Below are 27,608 nucleotides of genomic sequence, written 5' to 3' on the forward strand. Positions count from 1 at the left end.
GAGACATCGTGAATGTGCTGCTCCACACAGACAGATCATTTCAATAAGCTTCAATAGTCTCTTTCTCTCTCTCTCTTGCTCGCTAAATCTGACTAATATCAACTGGTATGAGGAAATGTTTTGTAGGCTAGATTAAAATTAATTAAATGGATAACTAATTTTCCTGGGACAATTACCCAAACAGGATTTACGTTCTCATCCGCAGTAAATCACAGCCATAAGACAGCGTGTCTGAGATGGAGAGAGACTCGGGTTATGTTCAGGCTAACAGACGCTAGAGTTTAAGACTTTCTGTCACTGGAAACCCGGAGGGTCCTTCGTCCCAGGGTTCCCACGGCCCTGTGCTGTCCCATGGTTACTGCGTGGCCCAAAAATAATCATTAAAGTGATTGAGTTCCTCTTCCTTGTGTTCAAAGAGAGGCCGAAAAGAAAAAATGCAGGAGTGAGTCGGGTGTGAGGGAACCACGCTGTCTGCAGCAACGTGACCAACCCTCGTTGTACTTGTTTTAACATTGTTTAGTTAATCGGGCGGGGAAACCGTGATTATAGTGTTCACTCCAACTGTCGATTTAATAGTTTTAATAGGTAGGATTAACCCTCTAATGCTTCGGTGTCGATGGCCACTCCTGAGCTGCGCTCGGTGTTTTTTCCTGGATCAGGTCTCAAACTTACTCTGCGAGTTATAACCATTTTAATGTGGAACCTTTGCGAGGTAGAGGGGTGTACTCTCTCATGAGACGGTGTATAGTGCTCCTTCTCTCGACATATGGATCACTTATTAACTCTGTGGCTAAACTAGCCCGGTTATTTCCACTGTTTGCAAGAAGCCTCTTCGGTCCAATTCCTTTAAGCGCTGCTTTCCCTTCAAGGACCCAGTCTTCCTCTGAGGCTCAGACCTTCTTATCCCTTCCTTCACCGTTTTGTGACCAGTTTCTAGGATGCTATTGGGTACTCTGACTCCAGTATAGTGGGGTTAAGAGGCGTCATCGCCGGCTTCCTTGAAGATAATCAGCTGGCACAGTACCTTTATCACCGGTAGACCTCCACCGGACCAAGACCTTTGGAACGCTCCCTTCCGTTCGCAATAATGTTTTGAAGTTGTCCCCTATGAAGTGTTGCTTCTTTGGAGGTTATTGTTCAAAGGCACGTGTTCAACAAGGTACTGTTTGGTTGTTATGTCTTTGGGCCCCAGGCTTTCTTTTAACCTGAAAGGGGGCCAGGTTCAGGCACCACAAAAATGGTGGTTGCATAACCGACAGCCCATCCCAGTGTGAGGGAGGCACTTGATTTTTTTGACTTCTGACCGAGGAAACGAATGCAACCCCCAAAAATCTACACGAGGACAGCCTGAGCCTGCTTAGGGGGCGGAGCCAGGATACCTTACGATATCCTACTGGCTAAGAAGTCGGCCTCCCCGACAGCCAGATGTCAACAGCTTTGTTTGGGTGTAGGATGACTGGGAGTTCTCCAGGACGGACCAAACAAAGGATCACATGACCACCTGTGTGGGAAAGAGGTTTCTCATGATGAAGAACCCAACGGAAATCCTTATCGGCGGTTCCTCTCAACTCAACTGTTTAGTCACAGTTTCTGCCGATTTCCTAGATGTGAAATTTCTTCATTTGATCATTAAGTGACTTTTTTTTGTGAATGAAAGTTGCTCACAAACAAAGAGGAACATGAAGTCTTACTGAGTAATTGATGGGTGTTGAAAACACTAGTGATCAATTATCAGTGCACCTACTCCTGAACTACTTTACCGTCATCCAGTGTGTTCACGAATCTCTTTAAAGGACGAGTTTAATCATTTTTCAATGTCTCTACCAAATCAAAAAATCCCTTTAAAACACCAAATCTAACAAGAATTGGATTCCAATAAGTATTGACTGGATGAAAGCTCTCAATTTTGTCCACAAACGTTATTTTACATTTAGACAGGTTACTCTGCTTTTTAAGATAACCGATGTGTGGTGATGCTGATGAGACAGAATCCCCACAAAACAGATTTTATATGAATAAATAAAATAAAAACTAATACCGCAGTTAATTTATGAACAAGATTTTTATTAATGTATTTATATTAATTATTTTGTATTCTATTATTTGTATTTTGTCAGGTTCAGTATCCATACAAAATAGAATCGGACAAAACAAAGTTAACTAAAAAGAAGTTTTAATCAGGACGAGTTCATAACACAGAAATAGAGCCGCAAATGCAAACTGATTATTTACCCGGCGCACTGGACAAAAGGCAAGATAACACGCCTCTGGTCAAACACTACGGGCATTACCGCAAAAACGACAGTTTCACAAAACAATGAGTTACACATTTGTTTGTCAAGTTTTACCTCAATAAAGCAGAATTACAGCAGTTTTTTTTGTATTTTTTACCCTCAACCAAACACTGAAAAAACAAAATGTCTTCCATGGCGGCCTCCGAAATCCTTCATTCGCCAAATGAATTTTGAAGAGACAACAAAGGGTTAGCGCTGGAGGTTCCAGCTAGCGGCGCGTTATCTTAGCTAGTGGCTACTTCAGGCTAACTCTCTCCTGATGGACAGATGTTTGTCAAAATAATCTCCACTTATACGTCTTTTACTGGCAAACCACAGACGGAAACCCTCGTGGATTATTTTTACCGCCATGTTGGTCGTCAATGGAGATGCAAAGATGATGATGAAGAAGAAGAGGAGGAAGAGGAGAAGGAGAACGGAGAGAAGGGGAAGACAGAGGAAGGAGCTTCCATGGCGGTGAGGAGCTGATCGCACGACGCCGCCTCGTCCAGGTTTATGTCAACGAACGGGTCGCTGGAGCAAACCGCTGGAGAAGGAGAACGAGGAGAAGTGGAGGACATGTTAAGGTTTGATCTATTTTATCAGATATTTAGCAAAATACACTTTAAAGTTTCTCTTTCTGTGAGTTAAAAGCTCAGTTTTGACAGCTGCACGGGGTGTTTCACCAATCCAACACGTTCAGTATACTCGCCAAGATAAACACTCTAAGCCGACTAATACTGCTGCTAATACTGCTGCTAATACCGTTGCTAATACTACTATGTACTGATGTATGTTAAGTAGGGTTCATACACATTCTGACCAATGGATTTCCGTGACTTTTAACCACTTTTTTTATTACTTTTAACCAAATTTCCATGACTTTTAACCACATCTTTATGACTTTTAACCCTATTTTCATGACTTTTAACCCTATTTTTATGACTTTTAACCACTTTTCCATGACTTTTAAAAACTTTTCCATGAGCAATCATTGTGTGAAATCTGAGTGTAATCAGTAAAAAGTGATAAAATTACTTTATTTTTATTCAAGGACTTTTAAAGGCCTGGAAATAACATTTTACAAAGTACAGAAAGTGTCTCACATGGGTTGTTGTTGTTGTTTTCGTTCTGGTGCTCCTCCCCAGTGGCATCGAAGAACATGTTGCTGCAGCTCAGTGGGCTGGGTGTGTGGGCAGCCGGGTCCTGGCCCAGTGAGGGACTGGGGTTACTGGTGTTACTGGGGTTACTGGTGTTACTGGTGGGCGGCGCCTCCGTGCCGTTTGCATCTGGCTGTCCTTGCGGAGCTGGTGAGGAATGTATGTGAAAAGATGTGAAAAGATGTGAAAAGATGGGTAACAAAAGGACTTCAATGCACGTTGAGGTTGTTCGTGACCGGAGGAAGTGAAGGCGACTTCATTGTCGTCTTCTACCACGACTTTGTCCTCTTTCATTGTTTCTTACCTGAGAAAACCTTTTTAATTCTATTTTTGTCATCCTGCCACCTGCATCACCTCGACTCTGAAGGTCCACGGTTTTAATAGCGATAAAGAACTAATGCAGATCTCTTACTCTAAAATCAGTCGTGTGGAAAGCAGTAACAGGAAATGACTGATGGCATGGAAACTAACGGAGGAACTGGTTTTCGTGGCGAGCTGCATGACTCGTCTGAGAAACCTTTTGTGGTTCCACAACGTTTACTTTCCTCTTGTGGTGAACTGGCTCACAGCGTCTCTGCTCAGTTTGTATTTGACCTTGTTTTTCTTGTGATAACGTACGACGCTGACGGTATTTTCATGGATTGGACCTTCAGCTGATGGCTGGATCTGACGCTGATTAAAGGAACGCATTCGAGAAGAAGCATCGGCCGTACCGCTCTCTCCGTTGGAGCGCCCATCCTCCGGCGGCAGAGTCGTGCCGTTGGACACGGGGGGAGGTGAAAGGTCGCCGGCGGTCGGCTGGTCTTTAGAAGATGGTCGATCTGAGATACAAAGAAGGCACGTCAGGATGTGCTCGCGTGGACTCCCAGTGATTCAATAACGCTCAACGCACCCAGCTCGTCCAGGTAGACCGTCCCAAAGTTGCCGATGGGTTCGTCCAGGTGGTTGGCGGGGGCCTGACGCTGGGGGTTGAAGGAGTACGAGTACGTCTAGACAAACAAACAAGTCAGAACACAACAACATACGAGCTAACGGCTGAGCTTTGAGTGGACATGAAACGTGTTTTAAAGGAAGCGTCGCCGCGACCTGGTGCTCTTACCCTGGAGAGCCTCCTGATGAAGAAGAGGATGACAAACAGGATGATGATCACCAGGATGATAAACACGAGGATCACATAAGCTGGAGGCGGAGACCACAGGAGTGTTAGCATGTAGCGCTCTGTGTTAGCATGTAGCGCTCTGTGCTACGCGTAGGATATGTATTATACAGAATAGCTAGGTAAGAAGAGTTAGTATGGAAATATGGAGCCAATAAGTGTTCAATAAAACTGTAAAAAGTACCACTTTTGGTTAAAAAAAAGTTAAATAGTGAGATTAAATTAACGTATATAATTGAATACAATTCAACAAAGTTAAGTACATAAATGTCAAAATATAAATGTTGAAAAAATAAAGAAATTTACAATTTTCAGATTTTTTTTTTTTTAAATTCTTGAGATTTATTATGTATTTATTTATTTAATATGGAATACTTTAGGGCTCCATATGCATTCAGAAAAGTAATTAAGACTTTCTGATTTCTCAAAATAAGTATCTGTGATGAAATGATTACAACCATCTTGTTTGTGTAGAGTGTATTTCATGGTGTTTGGGTCTTTTTCAGTGTGTTTTGCACTCGTCAGAGATGACGAGTCGCTCTGAGTATCTGCAGCAGACGCCGAAAATAACAGAACTCTGATGAACAAGACAAACGTAAGAGTACAACATCCTCACCCCAGGACGAAGGACTCGGCTCTTGAAGTATTACTGAAAGAAACAGACTTCTGGTCCTTTCTGCCCCCTAGTGGAGAACAGCAATACTACCTCTAAAGACTTTTCCCTGTCAACCAATCAGCTGTTAAACGTCAGAAAACAGTAAAAGCTTCTTTCATCTGACAAACAGCCCAAAAAACCCTAAAGATGTTCAGTTTAATGTCACACATGACGAAGAAAAGAATGAAATCCTAACGTTTGCTTGGGAAAATAACTGAAATCATTACATTAATGACCAAAAAATCATGAATTGTCATCTCATTCTGCCATAATCAGTAAAATATGATGTGAAAGTGCTGCAGTTTGTCAGTGTTTCAGTTAGCGCCTGTGAGCCTGTGTGCATGTGTGCATGTGAGCCAGTGTGCATGTGGTGTTGTGTGCATGTGAGCCAGTGTGCATGTGGGGTTGTGTGCATGTGAGCCTGTGTGCATGTGGGGTTGTGTGCATGTGAGCCAGTGTGCATGTGGGGTTGTGTGCATGTGAGCCAGTGTGCATGTGTGGTTGTGTGCATGTGGGGTTGTGTGGTTGTGGTTTGACACACAGGAAGACGCTCGAGGCCTTCTGCATCCGCAGCAGCGAACCTGCTGTGGACTCGTTGCCGGCTGACGGCTTCACGTCCTTTTCGGCGTGCAGCGTGACGTTGGCCGAGGACGCCGTCTGTGCCGCCGCGCCGCCGGTGACGTCCTGCCCTGCGCCCGGCGTTGCTCCTTCTCCAGGCTGCAACGGACCGTTAATATATAAATATATAAATATATAAATATAATCAATATGCGGCGTGTCACAGTCCTGCAGGTTTTAGTTGCAGCATCAACACGTTCTGAACGTACCAGAAGTTTAAGCTCTCATGAAGCAGAGCGGCCTATTTCAGAACTACATAGACATAAATATTATTATTAGGAAATACAACTGTTGACTTTCCAACGTTCCCGTGGTACTAAACCATTAAACCTGCCTGAGAAGAACTGGTCACCAGTTTGTTTCTCTGTTTCCTCAGAGAAGCTGAAGGGTTGTTCTCTGCAGTGAAGAGAAAAGCTGCCGCTTCAGCGTTCAGACTTAAGCGTCGCTCGTTACCGTGGAGGCCGCTGGCGGCCGGTCGGTCGCACCGGCTGATGTTTGACTCTGAGGGGACGAAGAGGAGGATGAAGAGGACGAGGAGGACGCCGCCGTGCCGTCGGTTCTGCTCTGAGTTTCACCCTGTGACTGGATGGCGGTCAGCTGAGGTTCTGTACGACAGAACACACAGAACCAGACCGTGAGGACGCGTCCTGTCACGCCAGCGCAGCAGCACACAGGAAGTGGCGGCAGCAGCACGGCGCCACCGTGACGCTGCAGCACGCAGCACATCCAGTCACGACCCGACGGACCGGACGACTCGTCCACATGTTACCGGACACGACACCGCACGGCGGTGCCCAACGTGTTGACTGAAGGAAGGGAACTCCTGGACCTGTCAACTTCGATTTGAAGCCTTGAGTTTGATTTTTTTGGCCATTTATTTATTTTGCCATCTTTTTTTAATCTTTTTTTTTTACTGTTGCATCTTAGGTTTTTTGCTGTCGCCATCTGTTTTGTTAGGCGGCTGCCATCTTGTTTGTCTGTTGGTTTTTGACCACGGCCATCTTGTTAAGGGGGTGCAGCTACTTGTGCGTGTTCATCTCACTTTAATAGAGTTTTATCACTTAAAAAACAATGCATACAACATAAAAAATATCCTCACACTCAGCGTACTGATAGCGCTAATTTAAAACACTTTGGGAACCTCCGCGACCCAGAACCTCCAGGACAGAACTGAACCTCAATAAATCACCTGGAGTCGAGGCCGTCGTCACCGCAGCTCCTTTCCCGACACCTGGAGGACCCGTCGACTCATTCTGTCCTCTGGAAATTGAAGAAATTGCTAAAACTGAAACGGAAAGTTATTATTATAAACAACACAAGGACCCGTACATTAATGACGATACAGTACTGCCTCTCGTGCCTTATTGCTCAGATAATCCCTGCATCATACTGCACATGTCAGATTAAAAGAGGCTGAGGAGAGAAGTCAGGCAACGTGAACCTCAAAGTGACAGAAAACAATCTGGAATTGGTCTGAACGTTGACTTTAAAGTCACTCTTAGTTTTCTTTGACATGCTGGTATTTCACTTCCTGCATCGCTGCCGAGTCCTGGAGAGAACCTGCGAGTCAGTGAAGGCGTTCAGAGCGCATCAGAGGCTGAATCGAGGCCTCGACGCGGCGCCGAATCAAAATGGAGCTCAGCTTCTGGAGCACGAGGCGTCTGCAGCTCCAACACGGCGAGCTGCAGCTGCAGAAGCCCGAGAGACTCCACTCGTCCGGTTTCTCTTCCTCTGCAGAGACGAAGAGGTTAAAGTCTGGAGGAACTCACCGAGGAAGAGGAGACGCCACGACCTCATCGTGAGGACCAGGAGGACTTCTCTCTCTCTCAAGGTTCTTCTGGAGGAGGAAGAGGCCTTTCTCTTTGTTTGTTCTCTTTTCCTCAAACTCTCCTCCTCTTCCTCGCCTCCTCTTCTTCCTCTTCTCTCCCTTCTTTGTGAGCTGTGTGATCTCTATCTCTCTTCACTCTCTCACTTTTAATGTGTGTCTCTCTCTCGCTTGTCTCTCTCCCCACCCCCTCTCTCTCTCTCTCTCTCTCTCTCTCTCTCTCACTTACTGTCTCTCTCTCTCTCTCTCTCTCTCTCTCTCTCTCTCTCTCTCTCTCTCTCTCTCTCTCTCTCTCTCTCACTTACTGTCTCTCTCTCTCTCTCTCTCTCTCTCTCACTCACTTACTCTCTCTCTCTCTCTCTCTCTCTCACTCACTTACTCTCTCTCTCTCTCGTTCTCTCTCTCTCTCTCACTTACTGTCTCTCTCTCTCACTTACTGTCTCTCTCTCTCTCTCACTCTCTCTCTCTCTCTCTCTCTCTCTCTCTCTCTCTCTCTCTCTCTCACTTACTGTCTCTCTCTCTCTCTCACTCACTTACTCTCTCTCTCTCTCTCTCTCTCTCACTCACTTACTCTCTCTCGTTCTCTCTCTCTCTCTCTCTCTCTCTCTCTCTCTCTCTCTCTCTCTCTCTCTCTCTCTCACTTACTGTCTCTCTCTCTCACTTACTGTCTCTCTCTCTCTCTCTCTCTCTCTCTCTCTCTCTCTCTCTCTCTCTCTCTCTCTCTTCATAAGGGTGTAGTGAGAATAAAGAGTGACCAACAATCACTTTGTGACCAGTTGGGATCTCTTCCCATCATCATCATCATCATCACTGTGATGAAGCTTCATCTCAGAACCTCTGAAGACGGTTTGAACCCAGCAGAACGAGGTCGTGATGTTTAGAGGTCTTCGTGCATCGTGTCGGTACTTTCCACCCACTGAAGGTTGATTCTCTCGACCCTGACCTCCTTCCTCTCTTAGTTTCACTCTCTCTCTCTCTCTCTCTCTCTCTCTCTCTCTCTCTCTCTCTCTCTCTCTCTCTCTCTCTCTCTCTCTCTCTCTTCAGAAACTGAGTGCTAAACCACAGCGCTAGCTGCCGATACACCGGATGCTCGCTCAGTGTTTGGCGTCTCGCCTCAGTGGAACCTGCTGCTCATAACAGATCCTCACTTTGTCACGTTATGACGCACAACACAGACCAACAACCTCATGACAACACTGCCACGAGAAGCTTCCTCAACGAGCTCTTGAAAACCAGCTTTTGGTGCTCGGATGTTGTTATTTATCAGACTTCACTGGTGTCAGATCAGTCTCAGGGCTTCTTATCAGAAGTTGAGAGATTTATCTAAAGATAATCTAGTTTGATGTTTTTTAATCTTTTTGGATAACGGACAGCAGCACCAGTGAAATAGTTTAGTGGAAGGAGTACTTATGATTATGTGAAGTGAAAGCAGAAATAGCACCAGAGGAACAAAAGACTTCCACCTTTCAGGAGCCGCTGTTCTTCTCTGATTGTGTGTGAAATCATTTTGCTTCTTAAGCTGCTGGAAGCAGCTGTGACGTTACATAACAAGGTTAAAAACTTAACACCAAAAGTACAACAAAAAACTTGAGACATACATCAGAGATTATATCAAACTTTATTGGTCAAACTTTGTTTGATTGTAGTTACTTGACAAAGTGAATCAGAGGCTAATTAAAGATATCGCGCAGCATCATCTGCATATAAAGACATCGTGATAACTGCAGCTAACGATGTGTATTCACCATCTATCCTGATAGAAAATGCTGTTTCAAGATGCTAACACCAACAGAACCAACAGAACCAACAGAACGTGGGCCAGACGGGGGTGGAGGGCATCTGTGGAGGAGGAGGGGCCCTTCGTGATGTCATCATCTCCAACGCCGTCAGCCACAGCGTCCATCGATGGAAAGTCTTCCGCATCTTTAAGTAGAGAGAGGCGACAGGTGACATGTAACGAGATGAGTTACACGACATTTTATGAATGAATGAAAGGGCCAGTTTCACCAGAAAGAGCTGGTAAGCTAACGGCTAACAGCAAGCTAACGGCTAACAGCAAGCTAACAGCTAACGCACCAGGAAGCCAGTAAAATGCTGTTTGATGACGCACTTTGTTTATTGTGTTTTCAGAGTTGAAGATACTTTCATGAGAGGAGGAGTTACTGAGCCAGCTGCTCTGAGGAATTGTGATTGGTGCTAAGCTAATATGCTATGGTAGCTTCCTTCGTTCAGAAACCTCGACTCAAACTCATGTGGCAAGTTGTTTTTTTACTTCCAGTTGCAAAAAATGTTTTAAACATTCTTGCTTTCTTTGTGACCAAAACAAGCCAAACAAGCTATAAGTATATAAAAAACAATCTCACCTCTCAACGTTTGGCAAACTACTTCCTGCATTAATTGTCTGGTTGCCTAGTTAGCTGGTTAGCTCGTGTTTGACAGTAGGATAAAGGAAAAGGTGAGATCAGATGTCAAACAGTCGTTTTGTTTTAGGGATGAAGAGTAGCCCTTCTAGCTCTAACCCTAAAGATATTCATTGTCTGAGTTGTGTTTCGAGGTTGGACATGCGGATATATATCATTGTAGCCCGAATTTTTATGTTTAGTTTGATACCCAACATGTTTTTTTGGGCATTAATAGCAGGTTTCTTTCTTGGTTTTCACCCTTTGACCTGAAAACCAGATGTGGCTCAACAGTGAAGCCACATGTCAGTCTAACGTAGCGCGTTAGCTCTTTGTTCACGACTTTGTCTACACGTGTTCGTGGTCATTGCTGTCCAACAGTGGAGTGTTCGGTGTCCTACTCTTCTGGGGGGTTTGAACCTCTGGATTGCTGCTGTCGTCACAGTTACCCTGACTCGACCCAACGAGAGGACGCACCCGAGGGAGCGAGCGAGCCGTCTTTGTGAAGCCGCCACAGCGATAAGTCGTCAGGTATGAAGAGGTGGAAGCTCGACTCCCCGCTTCCGTACCCTGATGCCTCCCAGTCCTCGTCCTCCTCGTCCTCCTCGTCCTCCTCGTCGTCCGTCCACGTCGCGGCTGCAGCGCCTGCAGCAAGAGCAACGCAACTTTGTTCAAATGGCTCAACAATTGTTGCTGTGACGCCTTTAATTCAGAGCACCGCCGCGCGGGGAGAACAGGTTGTGACGTTTCCTGAGTCCCAGTAGAGAAAAAGAAGCATTTTAATTTCAGACTAAAGGTGAATTCATAATGGTGCATCTGAACATTCATGTGGACGTAAAAGCAGCTGAAGTGGATCAAACTCACAGAGAGAAAATGTGGTTAAAGTTTAGTTACACACTGATGAAGGTGATGACCTCGTAGATATTCACCACTTCATCACGCACATTGAGAGGAGGCTTGTATGAAATGTTGTGTTTAAATATGTAAATTATGTAACAGTAACTCTGAGTGAATTTAGGAGAAATCTACAGACGCAAACACAGAAAGTAAAAGTTTTCTTTCCACTAAAGAAAACTTGGTTTCTGGTTGTAAACAAGTCAAGAAGCAAAAGCTTGTGTTTTATTCACGAGAGAAAGTGACAGAAAGATGAAGGATGAAGGATGAAGAACGGCTGCGTGGTCCTTCCTGGTGGAAGTGCAGAGTAAAGCTTCACCTCAGCGTCCAGAATGACATCATCATGTGACCGAGAAGCAGAGACGGACTCACCGACAAGCCACATCAGCAGGTAGACCTTCATCATCGCCATCATCACCTCCCGTCTTCTTCTCCGTCTTCTTCTTCTTCTTCTGCGTTACCTGAGCGTGTCGTCTGGTTACGACACAGGAAGCCTCTCACCGCAGCTTCTTGAAAAAAAAACACTGAATCAGCTGATCAGCAACACAGAGAGTTGAAGTACTAATACTACTAATACCGCAGCGTGGGAATACTGCAAGTGTGCAGCCTTCATGAGCTCACAGGCAAGTGAAGAGATGAAGGAATTATCAGTTCAATGAACTTCAAGTTCTGAAAGTAAAAGCAGTGCTGGAGCAGTCACATGGTTCTCCTTTCATATCTGATGTTATTGATCTACTTTAATGCTTCATGATCTATGACATCATCACGTGTTTGTGAAAGAAGGACAAACATCTGCACGATCTCTGGAAGTCACAACGTCAAAATCTGTTTTATTAAAACATCTTTTTTACCTCATTTTGGCAACAATTCATTGCAGAAGCAGAGCTTCACCAGCAGGGGGCAGCACCAGCACACTGTGTGTGTGTGTGTGTGTGTGTGTGTGTGTGTGTCTGTGTGTGTATATATAAAGACACAACAGTAAAACATAAACATAAAGATATGATCGATGCTCTGCACCATTTTCATCTTTTTCAGTTTTAAGTATTAAAACTTCAGAAATCCTTCGTGCATCTTCAGAACAATCATTTGAAGGTCGTGCAGACGTTGCTGGACGTTGCTCACGGGTCAAAGTGAAGCCTGGAAGTCTGGAGACGCACAATAAGTACACAACAGAAGGGACAAACAAACAAATGGAAAGTGTCTAGAAAAACTCACACAGTTCGTGACCTTAAAGGGCCGGCGCCGTGTTTTACGTTCAGGACATTCAGCCGGTTGTAATCTGAAACCATCGCATGCTGTGTGCTGTTTTATTTAAATTAAACACAAAGGAAGTCGTGTTGGAGCAACAAGAAGGGAGGAGTCTATGAAGCTAACATGTAAATGAGGTGTTCAAGGACCTTTTGATCGACTGGTTAACCTCTAAATGTTCAACTGGATCTTCTGCTCAGGTCCCTTCAGGGTGTTTGACGTCTTCTCTTCACGCTCCATGAGGCTGATGTAAAATACAAATAAAACTCTTAAATAATCAACATCTCTTCCATCTCAACAAGTGCAAAAATTGTCAGAAAACCTTTTGCGTGGATCCACATCACGAGAACTTCTTCAAAATAAATCATTTCCACCGGCGTGTAAATACATCCGAGGAGACATTCAAGTGCTGCTGGGAATATAAACACATGTACATGTCCGTCCTGTGCGGTCCACAGTGGTGCGTTCGTGTCGCATGTCTTGTGCTTGGTTTCTCCGTCACTCCTCCGCGGTGCGTTCAGGGGCGACGCTGTGCTCCTGGGCGACGGCGGCCAGCTCCTTCAGGAACTCGGCGAACAGGACGATGGCGAAGACTCGGCTCTTGGCTTGAGGCGGGATGGCGGGGCAGGGGGGCAGCGCGGCGAGAGGAGGAGGAGGAAGAGGAAGAGGAGGGCCGCTGGGGAGGGACGGGTCCGGGGCGATGCCGCCGGCTCGAGACCGGAGGCACTCTGGGAAAAAACAAAGCGGGGGAAGAAACACAGAGCGGACGCCATGTTTTAGTTCAAAAACATCCAGAGAGAGGTAGAGTCACTCATGTTGACTTCTATACAACCAGAGGAGTCGCCCCCTGGTGGTCAGGAGAGAGAATGCAGCTTTGACACACAATACTACCTCTAATGTACTACTGCAGGTGTGTGTGTGTGTGTGTGTGTGTGTGTGTGTGTTCATGAACCTCTGAACTTGCTGTCTTGGTCTTTGGCCAGCAGGAACCTCCAGGCCTCGGTCACCAGAGCAGGGAAGTCCGGCCTCGCCGCCACGTAGCGTTCAATCTGAGCGCCAACCGACACCAACACCTGCAGGAGCAGAGCGGCGTTCAGGGGCCTGACGCGCTGGCACCGTGTGTGTGTGTGTGTGTGTGTGTGTGTGTTACCTGGTGCAGTGTGCGCACGTTGGGCTGGTCGTGGGCGTCGTTGCCGAGCAGGAAGGATCTCAGAAGAGGTTGCGGGTACGACGCCAGCTGGGCCAGGATGCCCGTCACCAGCAGGTTCACGGCGATGGAGTTTTCCAGGAGGTTCTCGAGCCGGGACAGCAGCACGCTGATAAACGGCCCTGGTGCATGATGGGAAACCACAGGTTGGTGAACCGATAACAAGGAAAGTGAATATTCAGCAATGAAGCGTCTTCAACTGTCTTTAACTTGTTTATATATATTTTTTCTCTTAATTACTTTATGGTTCAGTCGCTGTTTTGGCTAATTGTACTTGGCTCCACCACCTCTTAAAAAAACAAGATGGCAACGGACAAAATTTGTTTGACTCTTTTGCAACAACTAATTCCCCGTTAAGGTTTCTCGAGCTTCTCTACTCATCTGACTCGTGGTTGAAAACAGACCTGTGAAGGGAACTCCGTGCCTCCTGCTGCCTTGCTTACAGCCACTCCTCCTTTCCTCTTCCTCTTCCTCCATCGCCTCCTCCTCTTCCTCCTCCCCGTCATCCCACGAGGAGCTAAACACCTCCTCCTTCTCCTCTTCCAGTTTCTGCCTCAGCGCTCGCACCCGCCTCCTGAACGCACCGATGTCGTTTGTGACGTCGTCGCAGTCCGGCTCCGCCCCCAAGGATAGCATGAGCTCGTGGTACCGGGACAGGAAGTCGTCACTGTTGGCGAGACTCTGAGACTCGGCGTCGGCCTCCAGCGGGTCAGGCGGCTCCGGCTCGCGGTGGCCGTTGGGTAAAATCCCTGAACGTGGCGCGAGGCGATCGAAGCCGCTCGGGTGTCGCTTGAACGTCTCTATGTCTTCGTCGGAGTCGTCGCATTCGGGGATAGCGTGATTCTCGCCACCGAAGCCGTTGGTGAAAAACAGACATCCTCCTTGTCCGTCCATCGAGTCCTCACTCGTCCTCCTCTTCACCTCCTTTGCATAATCCTCACTCCGTCTCCTTTCCTCTTTCCCTCCGTCCTCGCTCCTCCTCCTCGTCGACATTATACTGCTAACTGTCTCCATGACGGTCTTCCCTGTCGAAACCTGCTGGCCGTTCGAGGTGCTCCCGCGCGCCCGCCGATTCGCTGCCACGACTCGCTCCAAAATGGCCGCCTTTGTTTCCCGCTGGGCCACGAGATTGTAGACCAGGACGTCTTCCTCGAACTCGGATTCCTCCACGTAGGAGCCGCGCACCAGCCTGGTCGCGGTGCGCCGCATTTCTTGGATGTGTCGAGGCGTTGCGACGCACCCGTCGACCTCCGCGGCCGCGCCGCCGTTCGCTAGCGCCGCCGGCGAGAGATCGTCGTCCGCGAAGATGTCGTCCCACTCCAGCTCCAGGGCCGAGCCGGCCCGTCCGGCCCGGTCGCCGGTGTAGACGGTATCCGAGGAGGACGGCGTCGGGGAGAGCGCCGGCGGCGACGGCGGAGCGAAGAAGAAAGAGCAGATGGAGTCGCTCTTGACGCACCGCACGATCTCGTCCTCGTCTTCGGTGTCGTAGCCGGGTGCGTCCGATCGGCGGTCCGGAGGCGGCGGGTCGATGCCGTCGTACGCACACGACCAGAGACGGCATGCCCTGAAGACGAAAGAAAGCTCTGATGCTGGGCATAGAAAATAATCTCTTGAATAAAAAGACGGATTGTCCGCTACCGCGGCGTTATCTGCACCGGGAAGAGTTTTTGTCTTTTAACGTACAACCCGTTCACGTAGTTTTAAGGGGCATTACGACTTTATTTGGTTATGCATTTGGTTGTACTTAGCTCCGCCCTCTTTTGTCACTTTTGGTTTGAAAAAAAAAACTAGACACCGAATGCGAAACAGATCAAGATGGCAATGGACAAAAATCAAGATGGCGGCAACCAAAAACCAGGATGGTAGAGCCTCAAGTGAATAACTCTGTGGAATGGCAGTTCACAAACCATATGATACCACGGCTGATAGCACAGTTAATCCCTCCACCTCTGATATAAAGACTGTGATTCCCCAAAGACCTACTACCAAAAGATGCCCAGCAGATGTCACTAAACTCAACGTTTCCTACGTCACTGGTCCGATGTGGAATGAAACCAGAGAGTAAAGTATGGCCAAGAGTATGCCTCCGTCATCCCCGGGGAGCCGGTGAGGACGCACCGACCTGAGGGCGGTGGTGATGGCTTGGCGGGCGTCCCAGAGGTAGTGCAGGTAGTTCACGTCCATCAGGAAGTCTGCGCCCCGGCAGTAACCGACGCCGTCCGACACCGACAGCTCTGTTGAGGGCCGAGAGGTCAAAGTCAGCGTGGGCACCGACCGGGTCGCCAGGACCGCGTTCACACCATACCGACCTGCTGCTCTGGGCCAGTGGATGCGGTGCGAGTGCGAGGCGACGCCGACGAGGCTCCCGGGACACCAGGAGGGCAGCAGGAGCAGGAAGGAGGCGGCGCCGGAGGAGCAGCAGTCCCGCCGCTTCAGGGCCGAGCGCTGCGTTGCGCTCAGGTGGCTGCAGGGAATCAGATACCTGAGGACACCGGGACAGCAGAAGGTCTCTACGTCTTCTTCAACTATACCTTCAATCAAGAAAGTAGCACCACAGTAGCACCTGAATGGCACTTACTTATGGAACCTTACTAGCACCTTGGTAGCACTTTAGGAGCACATTGGTAGCACTTCAGAAGCACTTTAGTAGCTTAGTAGCACTTTAGTAGCACCTTATTAGAACCATAGGACTTTAGTAGAACTTAATGACACTTATAGAACTTTAGTAGCACTTTAGTAGCACCTTAGTCGCACTTTAGCGGCACTTAAATGGCCCTTACTTATAGAACTCTGTAGGTAATTGTTCTTTAATCTTTCTTGAAGAAACTGTAGTTTCCTGATTCTTGTTGTTCTGAGTTTGTCCTCTCGGTTGAACGCACTTATTGTGAGTCTCTTTGGATAAAAACGTGTGCTAAATGAAACGTAAAGGCCACGCGGGCACCGCTCTGTCCCAGCATGCATCACTCTCCAGTACCTGACGCAGGGAGGCTCACCTGAACACCAGCTGCAGCATGACGTCCTCACAGAAGAGACCGATCAGAGTCCTGAACAGAGCCAGCGACACCGTGCCCAGCTGGAGGACACGGGGAGGTCAGCCGGGCTCACAGATCACAGGAGATGATGAGGAGGAGGAGGAGGAGGAGGAGGAGGAAGAGCGCTTACCTGGAAGGGCGTGTTGACCCGGCTGACCAGCGTGTCCAGGATGTGCACGTTGTCGTGCGCGTGCAGCAGGATGAAGGACAGGAAGCTGTGCAGGAGGGCGGGCTCAGAGATGGAGCGCAGGAAGAGGTCCAGGTACGCCGTGGTGGTCATCACCTCCTCCACCGTCAGCTGCAGGAAGTGGACGCGAGTCAAACTGGAGTCACGTGACCGAATCTAATTACCAGTGCAATTCGTTAATGCTTTTATTGTGAAACAGCTTCCTGTTTCTTTATATCAATGGTTTCTTCTCGGCTCATTTGGGCCGCTGAGCGGCGTGTTGTTCCTCCGTCTGCTTCACTGAACTACATCTGTGACTGAAGAGGACCTCCTTCAAAATAAAAGCCCGGCACCTTGTGCAGCGCCGGAGCGAGGACCGGAACCAGGAAGCCGTTGTAGATGTAACCGAGCAGCTGAGAGCGGATGGAGGGATGAGCCACCTGCGGGAGGAGAGAGGGTCAGAGAGAGAGTGTGTGTGTGTGTGTGTGTGTGTGTGTGTGTGTGTGTGTGTGTGTGTGTGTGTGTGTGTGTGTGTGTTACCTTGGTAACGGCGCTGCAGAACTCCAGGGAGTGCAGGAAGTGGACGAGCGCTGGAACCTGAGGACCGAACAGCAGGAAGTGATGTCATCGATCGATCAGTTACGTTGTTGTTTTTTAAATATTGCGTTTGTATATTTTATTCCGTTGAGTATGAACGTGTTAAGTTTGTTTTTATATATTTTAATCCAGTCATCGTCGTGGTTACCTGCTGCCAGTCGGCTGCGTCCAGGCTGTGCCAGTCATCGCTGTACACCTGCAGCCGGGCCGGAAGAGACGAGTACAGACCAGACAGACCTGTGGCCAGCACCTGTCCACACACACACACACACACACACACACACACACACACACACACACACACACACACACACACACACACACAACCAAAGCTAAGCTAACCTGTCGCCTTGTGTTGACGGTTAAAAAAAGAAGAGTGAAAACTATGTCCTTGCATTGAAGCAAATATGTGTAATTTATAAAAATGCTGAATATAAAAGAGAGGGAATATGAAGACAACAACAACAACAACAGCTGCAGTCTTGGGGCTCGCTAACATTCGGGCAAACGTCCAATCACGTGCAGACTTCCTAATCCCTTCACCCTGATTTACTAATCTGCTCTCTGCATAAAGATTGAGGTCAGAGTGTGTTTACATGGACTTAAATCTGACACACACACACACACACACACACACACACACACACACACACACACACACACACACACACACTCAGTAGAAGCAGAAACTAGCGGTGATGGAAGCAGTTTGAGCAGGTTGAGGTCTCTGGTGACGGCCGTGTTCATGCGTTCATTCTGAAGCCTTTGTGCTAATTAGCACACGATAGCGTGCTAACATGCTAAACTTCCCATCGTTAGCATTTAGCCTATAAAAATAGTAAAATATTGGAATGAATTGTATACTAATATATATTGTTTTATGATGATTTTTTTATTATTCCCTATTTTTCTTTGCTTTGTACTGATTTCATAATATCTTTATTACTTTTACTTCTTATCTCAAGGTTTATATTATTTTGCTTTCCCATATATTGCCCCCCTCCCTACGGAGGCAGCTTGAGCTCATTAGTTTATTACATAACTCGTGATAATGAGATTACAATGCAGAGGGGAGATGAATGAATAAAGGAACCAGAACAGCTGAAACTCATTTAAACAGCCGTCTCATTCATGAAATAAATAAATAATAAATCTGTATGAAGGCTCTTAGTGTGAAAAGCCGTTTTATTCTGTTAACCCGATAATTACACGTCCTCGTGTCAGGAGATTAAACACAGGTCTGGAAGGTCCGGGTTGTGTTGGTGACTCACGGGACAGAAGTAGGTGTTGTCGGCGATGTGCCGGGCGACTCGGCGGTCGGAGGCCGACAGAGCCATGATGAGCAGCAGAGCGTCTCTGGCCTGCTGACCCACCGAGCCCTGTCTGAGCCGAGAGAGGACAGAGGGCCGGACCCTGTATTATCCCATGTATAATACTTATAGAAACGTATTTAAATATATGTGTGTGTGTGTGTGTGTGTGTGTGTGTGTGTGTGTGTACCTGTGTGTGTAGGGTATGAGCAGCGAGAAGAGCAGGAAGTTGGCGGCTCCCTGGTCCTCGCTGGTGTGGAAGAACAGCTCCAGCACCGAGGGATCTTTGACCAGAGCGACACACAGCTGGTTCAACAGGAGGACAAGCTCCGCCTCCACCACGCCGCCGCTGTCTGGAGAGAGGGCCAGGTGAGTACCTGCAGGTGAGTACCTGCCCAGGTACCTGCAGGTACCTAAAGCTAAACATTAAACTGATCCGTTATGGAAAAGAGAAGGAAATCCTCGACCATGACGCAACACTTGTGTTGTTTTCTCAACGCATTTTTTCATTTTCACCTTTTCAAATTATCTCATTTTCTCATTTTTGTATTTTTCATTTTTTCATTTTTACATTTTCAGATTTTCAAATTTTCAATTTTTTCAATTTTTTCAATTTTTTCAATTTTGGAATTTTCTCAAATTTTCACATTTTTTCATTTTCTCATCTTCACATTTTTTTCATTTTCGCAATTTTGCATTTTTGCTTTTTTTTCAACAAAAAAAAAGAAAAAGAAAAAAAAATTAAATTTAAAAAAATGAGAAAATGTATTTTCACATGTATTATTTTCACATTTTTTTATTATTATTATTATTTTTATTTTCACACTTTTGGATTTTTGCATTTTTTCAAAAATGTGTAAATGAAAAAAAATCTAAAAAATTTAAAATATGAAAATAAGAAAATGTGAAAATGCATTTTCTTATTTTTCCAACGCTTTTTCTCCCGCGGTGGAATTTCGTGAAAAAGCGAAAAGCCTAAATGTAGCACATGCAGTGCAGCGGGTAAACTCAGGCGACGCGTTGAGAAAAGCGCGTGGGCGTCATAATACTTGTCAGGAGTAAACGTGAGCCTAGTTTTCCCGCCACCAGCTCACCGGTTCCGGCCCCGGCGCAGGACGCCAGCAGCATCATGAGCGGCCGCAGGACGGGCTTGTGGTGCAGCAGAGGCTGCCGGGCCTGAGACAGGAGCATCTGGTACATGCGGAGCTGCTCCAGCTTCATGTCCTCCGTGAACTGTCTCCTCAGGCTCCAGAGGAACAGCCGCTCCATCACGCCCTCCACCACCACGAACTCCAGGATGGGACCCATCGCTCCGCCTGCGCCAGACGGGCGTGAGACTCACAATGCGATACGACGCCTGTGGCGGGACGACACGCTTCCTCTCCTCGGCGCTCTTACCTTGGCCCGCCTCTTCCTCCATCAGCAGGAAGAGCATGTGTTCCACGTAGTTCTGGACGGCGCTGGCCTCGTCGGCCGGGATGGAGCCGAGGCGTAGCGCTCCGGAGCCGCCGCCGCCGCTGTGACCGGACAGGAAGCTCAACGCGCCGGTGACGCTGCGCCCCGGCTCGTGCTTCTCCAGGATCTTCACCACCTGCAGGGAGAGTTAAGTGTTCTTTAAGTGTTTTTAACCACAAAGTAAGTGGATCTTCAAAACGCAACACGGTGCATTGGAAACCCACCGAGCAGAATGATGACGTACAAACAAAGAGTTGAAAACCTCAGACGCGTGTGGATCGATGAGGAGACGGCAAATGACGGCAAATCAAATTTGAACGGCAGAAATTATCTTATTCAACGCTCGCTTGTACTTTGCTTCAGCCTCTTGTGTCAATCCTGGTTCTAAAAATCAAGATGGCGACGATCAAAAACCAAGATGGCGACAGTCAAAAACCAAGATGGCGACAGTCAAAAACCAAGATGGCGACAGACAAAACCACGTTAACGTGTTAATAGAGGAAATATAAAAACTGCTTTTATCTCAAAACTGTGATCAACTAACCGCTGTGAGATGAACACATGAATGAAAAGAGAGAGACACGGAAGAATGTAATTTACTGTCTGGACTTGTGTTAACCTTTGACCTCAGCTACTTCAGACAAGGACCACACACACACACACACACACACACACACACACACACAGACATGGAGTGTGTGTGGGTTTTCTTGGCAGCCGTAGAGAGGCTTGTCTCTAAATGGATTCTGTGTTTAAGGGCCAAAGTCTGGGTCAGTAATGCGCACGCACACAAACACACACACGCACACAAACACACACACGCACACAAACACACACACAAACACACACACACAAATACACACACACGCAAACACACACACTGTGTGTCTGCCAACCGTTATGAGGACAACAGGACGGACTGAAGACGCTGAGGAACAGAAGAGATGAAACAGTAAAGAGAGGTTGTTCCATCTGATCGATCGGATGGATTGATTACCTGGGACCAGTGGTTCTTGAACACGATCATGCAGGTCTCGGGGTCCACCCCTCTCAGCGTGAGAGACTTCCTCCGTTGGCCCCCGACAACCACAGAGGCCATCATGTTGACTGGCAGTCAGGCGGTCATAGCATGTTCCAGGCTGGACCGGGGACAGCCTGATCCCTCAGCCCAGGATCAGGCTCCTTTCCTGGGCTCGGCGTGGCAGCTGCAGGAGGTGGAGGTGGAGGTGGAGAGAGTGGACAGCTCTTTTTATTATTCCTCCTCAAAACACTCAAATCTACACGTGACTTATATTTATATTAACTGATCCTCTCTCTCTCTCTCTCTCTCTCTCTCTCTCTCTCTCTCTCTCTCTCTCTCTCTCTCTCTCTTTCTCTCTCTCTCTCTCTCTCTCTCTCTCTCTCTCTCTCCACTAACGAGGTGGAGGCCCGGAACAGGAAGTGAGGGTCGTCAGCGGTAAAGAGCAAACAGGAAACGCATCCCGACTCCCACCCAGAGTGTTTCCTCAGGACGTTCCACGAATTCCTACAGAGCTCTCCAAGAACCTCAAGACCACTATATTACAGACCACTACTGTGAAGACCACTACTGTGAAGACCACTATATTACAGACCACTACTGTGAAGACCACTATATTACAGACCACTACTGTGAAGACCACTATATTACAGACCACTACTGTGAAGACCACTACTGTGAAGACCACTATATTACAGACCACTATTGTGAAGACCACTACTGTGAAGACCACTATATTACAGACCACTACTGTGAAGACCACTACTGTGAAGACCACTATATTACAGACCACTACTGTGAAGACCACTACTGTGAAGACCACTATATTACAGACCACTATTGTGAAGACCACTACTGTGAAGACCACTATATTACAGACCACTACTGTGAAGACCACTACTGTGAAGACCACTATATTACAGACCACTACTGTGAAGACCACTACTGTGAAGACCACTATATTACAGACCACTACTGTGACGACCACTATATTACAGACCACTACTGTGAAGACCACTATATTACAGAGCACTATATTACAGAGCACTACACTGTAAAGAACACTACTGTGAAGACCACTATATTACAGACCACTACTGTGAAGACCACTACTGTGAAGACCACTATATTACAGACTACTACTGTGAAGACCACTATATTACAGAGCACTATATTACAGAGCACTACACTGTAAAGAGCACTACACTGTAAAGAGCACTATATTACAGAGCACTATATTACAGAGCACTATATTACAGAGCACTATATTACAGAGCACTATATTACAGAGCACTATATTACAGAGCACTATATTACAGAGCACTACACTGTAAAGAGCACTATATTACAGAGCACTATATTACAGAGCACTATATTACAGAGCACTACACTGTAAAGAGCACTCCTGTGAAACTACTGTACCTCTGTGCTGCTGATGGGACGACAAATCCACTCGTCACCATCTGGGTCTCTAATCTGTGTGTGTGTGTGTGTGTGTGTGTGTGTGTGTGTGTGTGTGTGTGTGTGTGTGTGTGTGTGTGTGTGTGTGTGTGTGTGTGTGTGTGTCTTTTAGACGTTGTAGGTGTGAGGATGAGATTCAATCATTTTCAATATTTTACAGAATTAATATGGAGGAATTTGTTTTGCTGCTCAACGATAAAACAACCAGGAGAGAGAGAAGTAATCTGTGAGGAGACGGTGACGTTTAATCCCGAACCACCAGTGTGTGTGTGTGTGTGTGTGTGTGTGTGTGTCACATGCCATCACACACACACACCAGGGATTAAACACACTCACAGATGTTCTGACCTGTTTTCAGGCCTTTAGCTGATTGAGGTTTGGATTCATTTTCATAATGAAGCACCTGTTTGGGTCGGGGCTCTGCGGCCGCCCGGCACGGGGATCGAACCCACAACCTCTCGCTCACATGACGGACAGTCGGCTGAGTTTGTTTCTCACAGGAAAACTCAACGGTTGCACTTCATAAAACACGTAAACGCTGTGGAACCAACTCGTGTCAACAGGACAAAACCGTGATTCAAACTTCAAGTTTTTTTAGAATTAGTGATTTTTACTTAAAAAGAAATACTTAAATTATTATTAGATTTTGACATATCGATTAATCAATACCTACTCAATTTAACAGTGTTATTTATTGTTTTATTATTACATTTTAGATCCTTTTTCTACAGTTACGGTAACTTTATCAACTCCAATAGCAAAAGATTCACAGTAAAAAGTACTAATACATTAAAGTATTTACTCAAAGTATTGATGGATCCATCGATCCTGAGTTATAAAACTACAATAATGCATCATATTCTGACCCTGAACGCACCACGAACAGTGTGTGTGTGTCAATAGATTGAAGTAAAGGAGGATACATCACGTTAATGAAACATGTGCTGGTTTATTCTATCATTTTACTGGTATTTATTATTTTATTTGTATCTGTGATTTAATTACAGATACAAATAAAATACATTGCTTTTATTTTCTGGAGCGAAAGTGACGTCATAAACTCAGACGTCAGAGCACACAGGTGAGCAACGTGATGTCAGAGAGAGAGAGAGAGAGAGAGAGAGAGAGAGAGAGAGAGAGAGAGAGAGAGAGAGAGAGAGAGAGAGAGAGAGAGAAGAGAGAGAGAGAGAGAGAGAGAGAGAGAGAGAGAGAGAGAGAGAGAGAGAGAGAGAGAGAGAGAGAGAGAGATGCCGTCTCACCTGGTGAAGCGACGAGAGACGACCCGTCTGATGCAGGAAGACAACTCAAGGTGGAGGTGAAGTCTCAGAGTGGAGGTGAAGTCTCAGAGTGGAGGTGAAGCCTGGAGGTGGACTCTCCAGGTGGAGGTGAAGTCTCCAGGTGGAGGTGGAGCCTGAAGGTGGAGGTGGAGTCTGAAGGTGGAGTCTCCAGGTGGAGGTGAAGTCTCCAGGTGGAGGTGAAGTCTCAGAGTGGAGGTGAAGTCTCAGAGTGGAGTCTCCAGGTGGAGGTGAAGTCTCCAGGTGGAGGTGGAGCCTGAAGGTGGAGGTGGAGTCTGAAGGTGGAGCTTGAAGGTGGAGTCTCCAGGTGGAGTCCTCCGTCCTCCTCGAGTGGAGCGGCTGCTCGTGTCTTCTGCTCCCGCTGCTCGAGGCTGTAAGCAGCTCAGCCGTCAATCTCTCGGCTGCTAGGTAACGGCCTGGCCCCGCCCACAGAGACAGGAAGCCCCGCCCCCTCATGCAGAGGGAGGGGGTGAGTTTTAATGACGTAAACAGACCGTTATCACTAAGAACAGGAAGTTATAGACACAGGAATGTTTCACCCTCCTTCATGCTGGATGTATGTTTGCTCCAGAGCAGCAACAACAACAACAACAACAACAACAACAACAACAACAACACAGAGATATACTAACAGAGAGGACATGACATTATGAACTCTTTTTTTTCATGTATACATGTAAACATTTAAATTAGGGGAAACAATTTAATTTAAAAAAAAACGGAATGTAAAAAAAAAAGGATTATTTTGTAGTTTTTTTCGTCTGTAAAGTTGAATAAAGTTGCGTTAATAGATTTATGATTCTAGTTTCAGTACAAGTACATCATCATATATCATATCAATATATATATATATATATATATATATATATATATATATATATATATATATATATATATATATATATATATATATATATATATATATATATATATATATATATATATATAATGGTATTCAGGCAGAGACGTCGCTGCTGCACTCTGGTGGAAACTCATTGAAACTGCAACTGATTTAAATATTTGTATATGATTATTAATTAATGGCTGTTTCACTCACACTGCTGGAAGAAGTTTTTATCTACTGCAAGTGATTTAAAACTAAAACAATATCTAATGAAAACTAATTTATTATTCCACTTATTTTAGAAACATTTGCAGTCAAATTTAACAGTCAATTTTATATATATATATATATATATATATATATATATATATATATATATATATATATATATATGGCTAGTTTTTGTCTCAGGACTCTAAACTGCAGCAGCGCTGCCCCCTAGTGGACACCAGGAACACAGCATGTATTCTGAATGCGAGGAAATATGGAGGAAAATAGGAAAAAAGACTGAAAACCTAATCAAATAAAATACATGTTATTAATTTAATGAGCGTGGGGTTGAAAAATAAACATAAAACGGTTTTAATGGGCTTCAATAGAGTCTGTAGTTTGGGCTACTTCCAAAATAAATTAATAAAAAAAGCTTATGAACTTCTCCTAAATATGTCATGGGCAATGACGTCACCCCAAGCGGTGGGAAATAAAAAATAAAGTGTACTTTATTTGTATCAGGAAGTCGCAGAAGTATTTTTTTTTCTTAGTTGGTGACGTCACGCAGCCGGAGCGTCCTGTGAGCCTCGAACACAAACAGGAGGAACAATGTCGGCTGCGGTCTGACCCGCGACGGGAGAGGAGAGAAGGAGAGAAGAGAAGGAGAGAAGGAGACACAGAGAGAGAGAGAGGGAGGAATGGCGGAGGCTCGGTCCGAGGAAGAGGAGGACAACCCGGGAAGGATCCCTCGACGGCCGGCAAACAGCTCCGGAGGTAAAAAAAAACAAACAAACAACAAAAACACATCAACAAGACTTTGTCCGGACTGTTTCCTCTCGGTATCGATCCGCCGGGTTCATGTCGGCGAGATCAATAAGTTGTCACGCGCGCCTTGTGTTGCATTGCGGTGTCTCTGCGGTGCATAAGTACTGCAGGAGTACAAGTACCTTTTAAAGTACCTTCAAGCCCTCCCTCGGAGGGCTTGAAGGTACTTTAAAAGGTACTTGTACTCCTTAGTACTTGCTCGGTGTGGTATGTGGAGTCTGCCTGTAAGAAGTCCCGACCAGCAGCTGAACTGGGTGAACTGGAGAGCTCGAGGCTGAACGTTGGATACAAGTCAGAGTTCAGCGGCCTGAGATCAAAGAGAGAGTTCATACGTGAAGTATATCGATCACCGATTAGTTCAAGTTGTAGTTTTCACGCGTTGACCTTGTGTTGACGTCCCCGGATGTTGAACAAGTAAAGAGACTGTTGACAGAGCGTCACTGTGATGTACAGAGCCCCCTGGAACGCAACACGGAGCCTGAAAGTATGACGTCACCTCGTGGAGGTCAGGGTCAAAGGTCGTGTGTGTATGTAGGTGTGTGTCTGTCTGTCTGTCTGTCGATGTGTGTGTGTGTGTGTGTGTGTGGTGCCTGTGTCTGTATTTGTGTGTGTGTGTGGTGAGTGTGTCTGTCATGTTTGTTTGTGTGTGTGTGGTGTGAGTGTGTCTGTCGATGTGTGTGCGTGTTGCGTGTGTCTGTATTTGTGTGTGTGTGTCTGTCATGTTTGTTTGTGTGTGTGTGTGTGTGTGTGTGGTGTGTGTGTGTCTGTCAATGTGTGTGTGTGGTGCGTCTGTATTTGTGCGTGTGTCTGTCGATGTTTGTTTGTGTGTGTGTGTGTCTGTCGATATGTGTGTGGTGCGTATGTGTGTGTGTCTGTATTTGTTTTAATTATATATATATATATATATATATATATATATAAATATAAATAAATGTATTTTATTGCAGCGGGGTCTTAAGTGCAGACAGGAAGTTACTTAATAAACAAAAAGAGAAAACAGGAAGTAATAATTAAAATACAGATGTATATTAACCGCTTCTGGTCAGTACAAGTACTCACATCTGAGTACTTGTACTGACACTGAACACAGAAAGTACTTCTAGTAATAGTACTAACATTAATACTTGATACGCAACATTGTGTCTTTTTATCCAAACAGCGAAGTTCTTTGCAGGATCGTAACAGTTTATAACCGTTCTGTCAGTTAATGAGTTATTATTATAGTTATTATTATTATGATTATCATTATTGTTATTATTATTATCATCATTATTATTATGGTCTGGATCCTCGGTGAGATCAGCTGCCGTCTGCGTCTCCACGTCTGAGCTCAGGAAAACATCTGGAAGCGTTTAGTCCGGCAGCCAATCGCAGCCTCACTTCCTGGTTGCTCTCGGCCAATCAGAGGGCTGGACAGAGCAGACGGGCGGTCCGGGCAGAGTTTTATGAAGAGAGAGGAGGAGGAAAGGAAAAATCTGTGTTCCTGAGGAGTGCGTTGAGAAGAAAGAAGTTTCTTCCTCTCTTCTTTTTTGGGGGTTTTGCTGAATATTTGAGAAACTTTTAAACTTTTAGCTTCTCTGGAGACGACGAGGAGAGAAGCCGAGCAAAGGAGGTAGGAGACGAAAACAATGCACAAGGAGAGGAAACTAGAAGCTACCTTTTTCTTTCTTCACCTCCTCTTCTCTCTCTTCTCTCTTTCTTTTCCTTCTGGAGCTTCAGCATTGATTTTTCATCATCGCGGGTGTTGAACTACATTTCCCAGAATGCACCTGGCGTCGTCCTGGTTTCTGTCTCAGTTCGTCTTCTGTGAAAATGATCAGTATACTGATATCAATATAATAATATATAACATGAACCCTCCATGGTTATGAACTACACGCCGCTCTGAACCAACAGGAAGTCAGCCGGAGACAATTTACCCATCAGCCCCTCTGTTTTTATCATTATGAATGTCTTTGAT

At 46.1% G+C, this 27,608-nt stretch overlaps 3 protein-coding genes across 3 annotated transcripts in view; 1 reads left to right on the forward strand and 2 right to left on the reverse strand.

Moving 5' to 3' along the window:
• Positions 1 to 2,141: 2,141 nt before the first annotated feature.
• Positions 2,142 to 7,784, reverse strand: LOC137792468 (uncharacterized). The gene is made up of 9 exons (XM_068588168.1): positions 7,632 to 7,784; positions 7,052 to 7,147; positions 6,316 to 6,467; positions 5,826 to 5,961; positions 4,533 to 4,612; positions 4,326 to 4,422; positions 4,147 to 4,254; positions 3,380 to 3,580; positions 2,142 to 2,820 (listed from the first exon to the last, which is right to left on the reverse strand). Exons 1-9 carry the CDS (start codon positions 7,657 to 7,659, stop codon positions 2,654 to 2,656), a joined length of 1,065 nt encoding a protein of 354 aa, XP_068444269.1. The 5' UTR covers positions 7,660 to 7,784; the 3' UTR covers positions 2,142 to 2,653.
• Positions 7,785 to 11,784: 4,000 nt separating this feature from the next.
• On the reverse strand, positions 11,785 to 24,160 carry LOC137792487 (FHF complex subunit HOOK-interacting protein 1A-like). Its single transcript, XM_068588202.1, has 17 exons — positions 23,734 to 24,160; positions 20,993 to 21,200; positions 19,939 to 20,131; positions 19,635 to 19,856; positions 18,731 to 18,893; positions 18,502 to 18,613; positions 17,379 to 17,480; positions 17,174 to 17,230; positions 16,987 to 17,073; positions 16,598 to 16,765; positions 16,429 to 16,508; positions 15,745 to 15,917; positions 15,558 to 15,669; positions 13,840 to 14,999; positions 13,379 to 13,557; positions 13,181 to 13,301; positions 11,785 to 12,956 (listed from the first exon to the last, which is right to left on the reverse strand). The coding sequence occupies exons 2-17, from the start codon at positions 21,095 to 21,097 to the stop codon at positions 12,727 to 12,729; spliced, it is 3,264 nt and encodes a 1,087-aa protein (XP_068444303.1). The 5' UTR covers positions 21,098 to 21,200; positions 23,734 to 24,160; the 3' UTR covers positions 11,785 to 12,726.
• Positions 24,161 to 25,407: 1,247 nt separating this feature from the next.
• The window catches only part of LOC137792647 (SH3 domain-containing protein 19-like), a 10,862-nt gene continuing 8,661 nt past the window's right edge, over positions 25,408 to 27,608 (forward strand). Inside the window, exon 1 of the mRNA XM_068588392.1 lies at positions 25,408 to 25,597. Within this exon, the coding sequence (XP_068444493.1) occupies positions 25,522 to 25,597 (76 nt within the window). The 5' untranslated portion in view covers positions 25,408 to 25,521. The remainder of the gene's footprint in view (positions 25,598 to 27,608) is intronic.

Source organism: Clinocottus analis, unplaced genomic scaffold (assembly GCF_023055335.1).
Source record: "Clinocottus analis isolate CAN_PGR_092001 unplaced genomic scaffold, fCliAna1.0.p SCAF_21, whole genome shotgun sequence".
NCBI lineage: Eukaryota > Metazoa > Chordata > Actinopteri > Perciformes > Cottidae > Clinocottus > Clinocottus analis.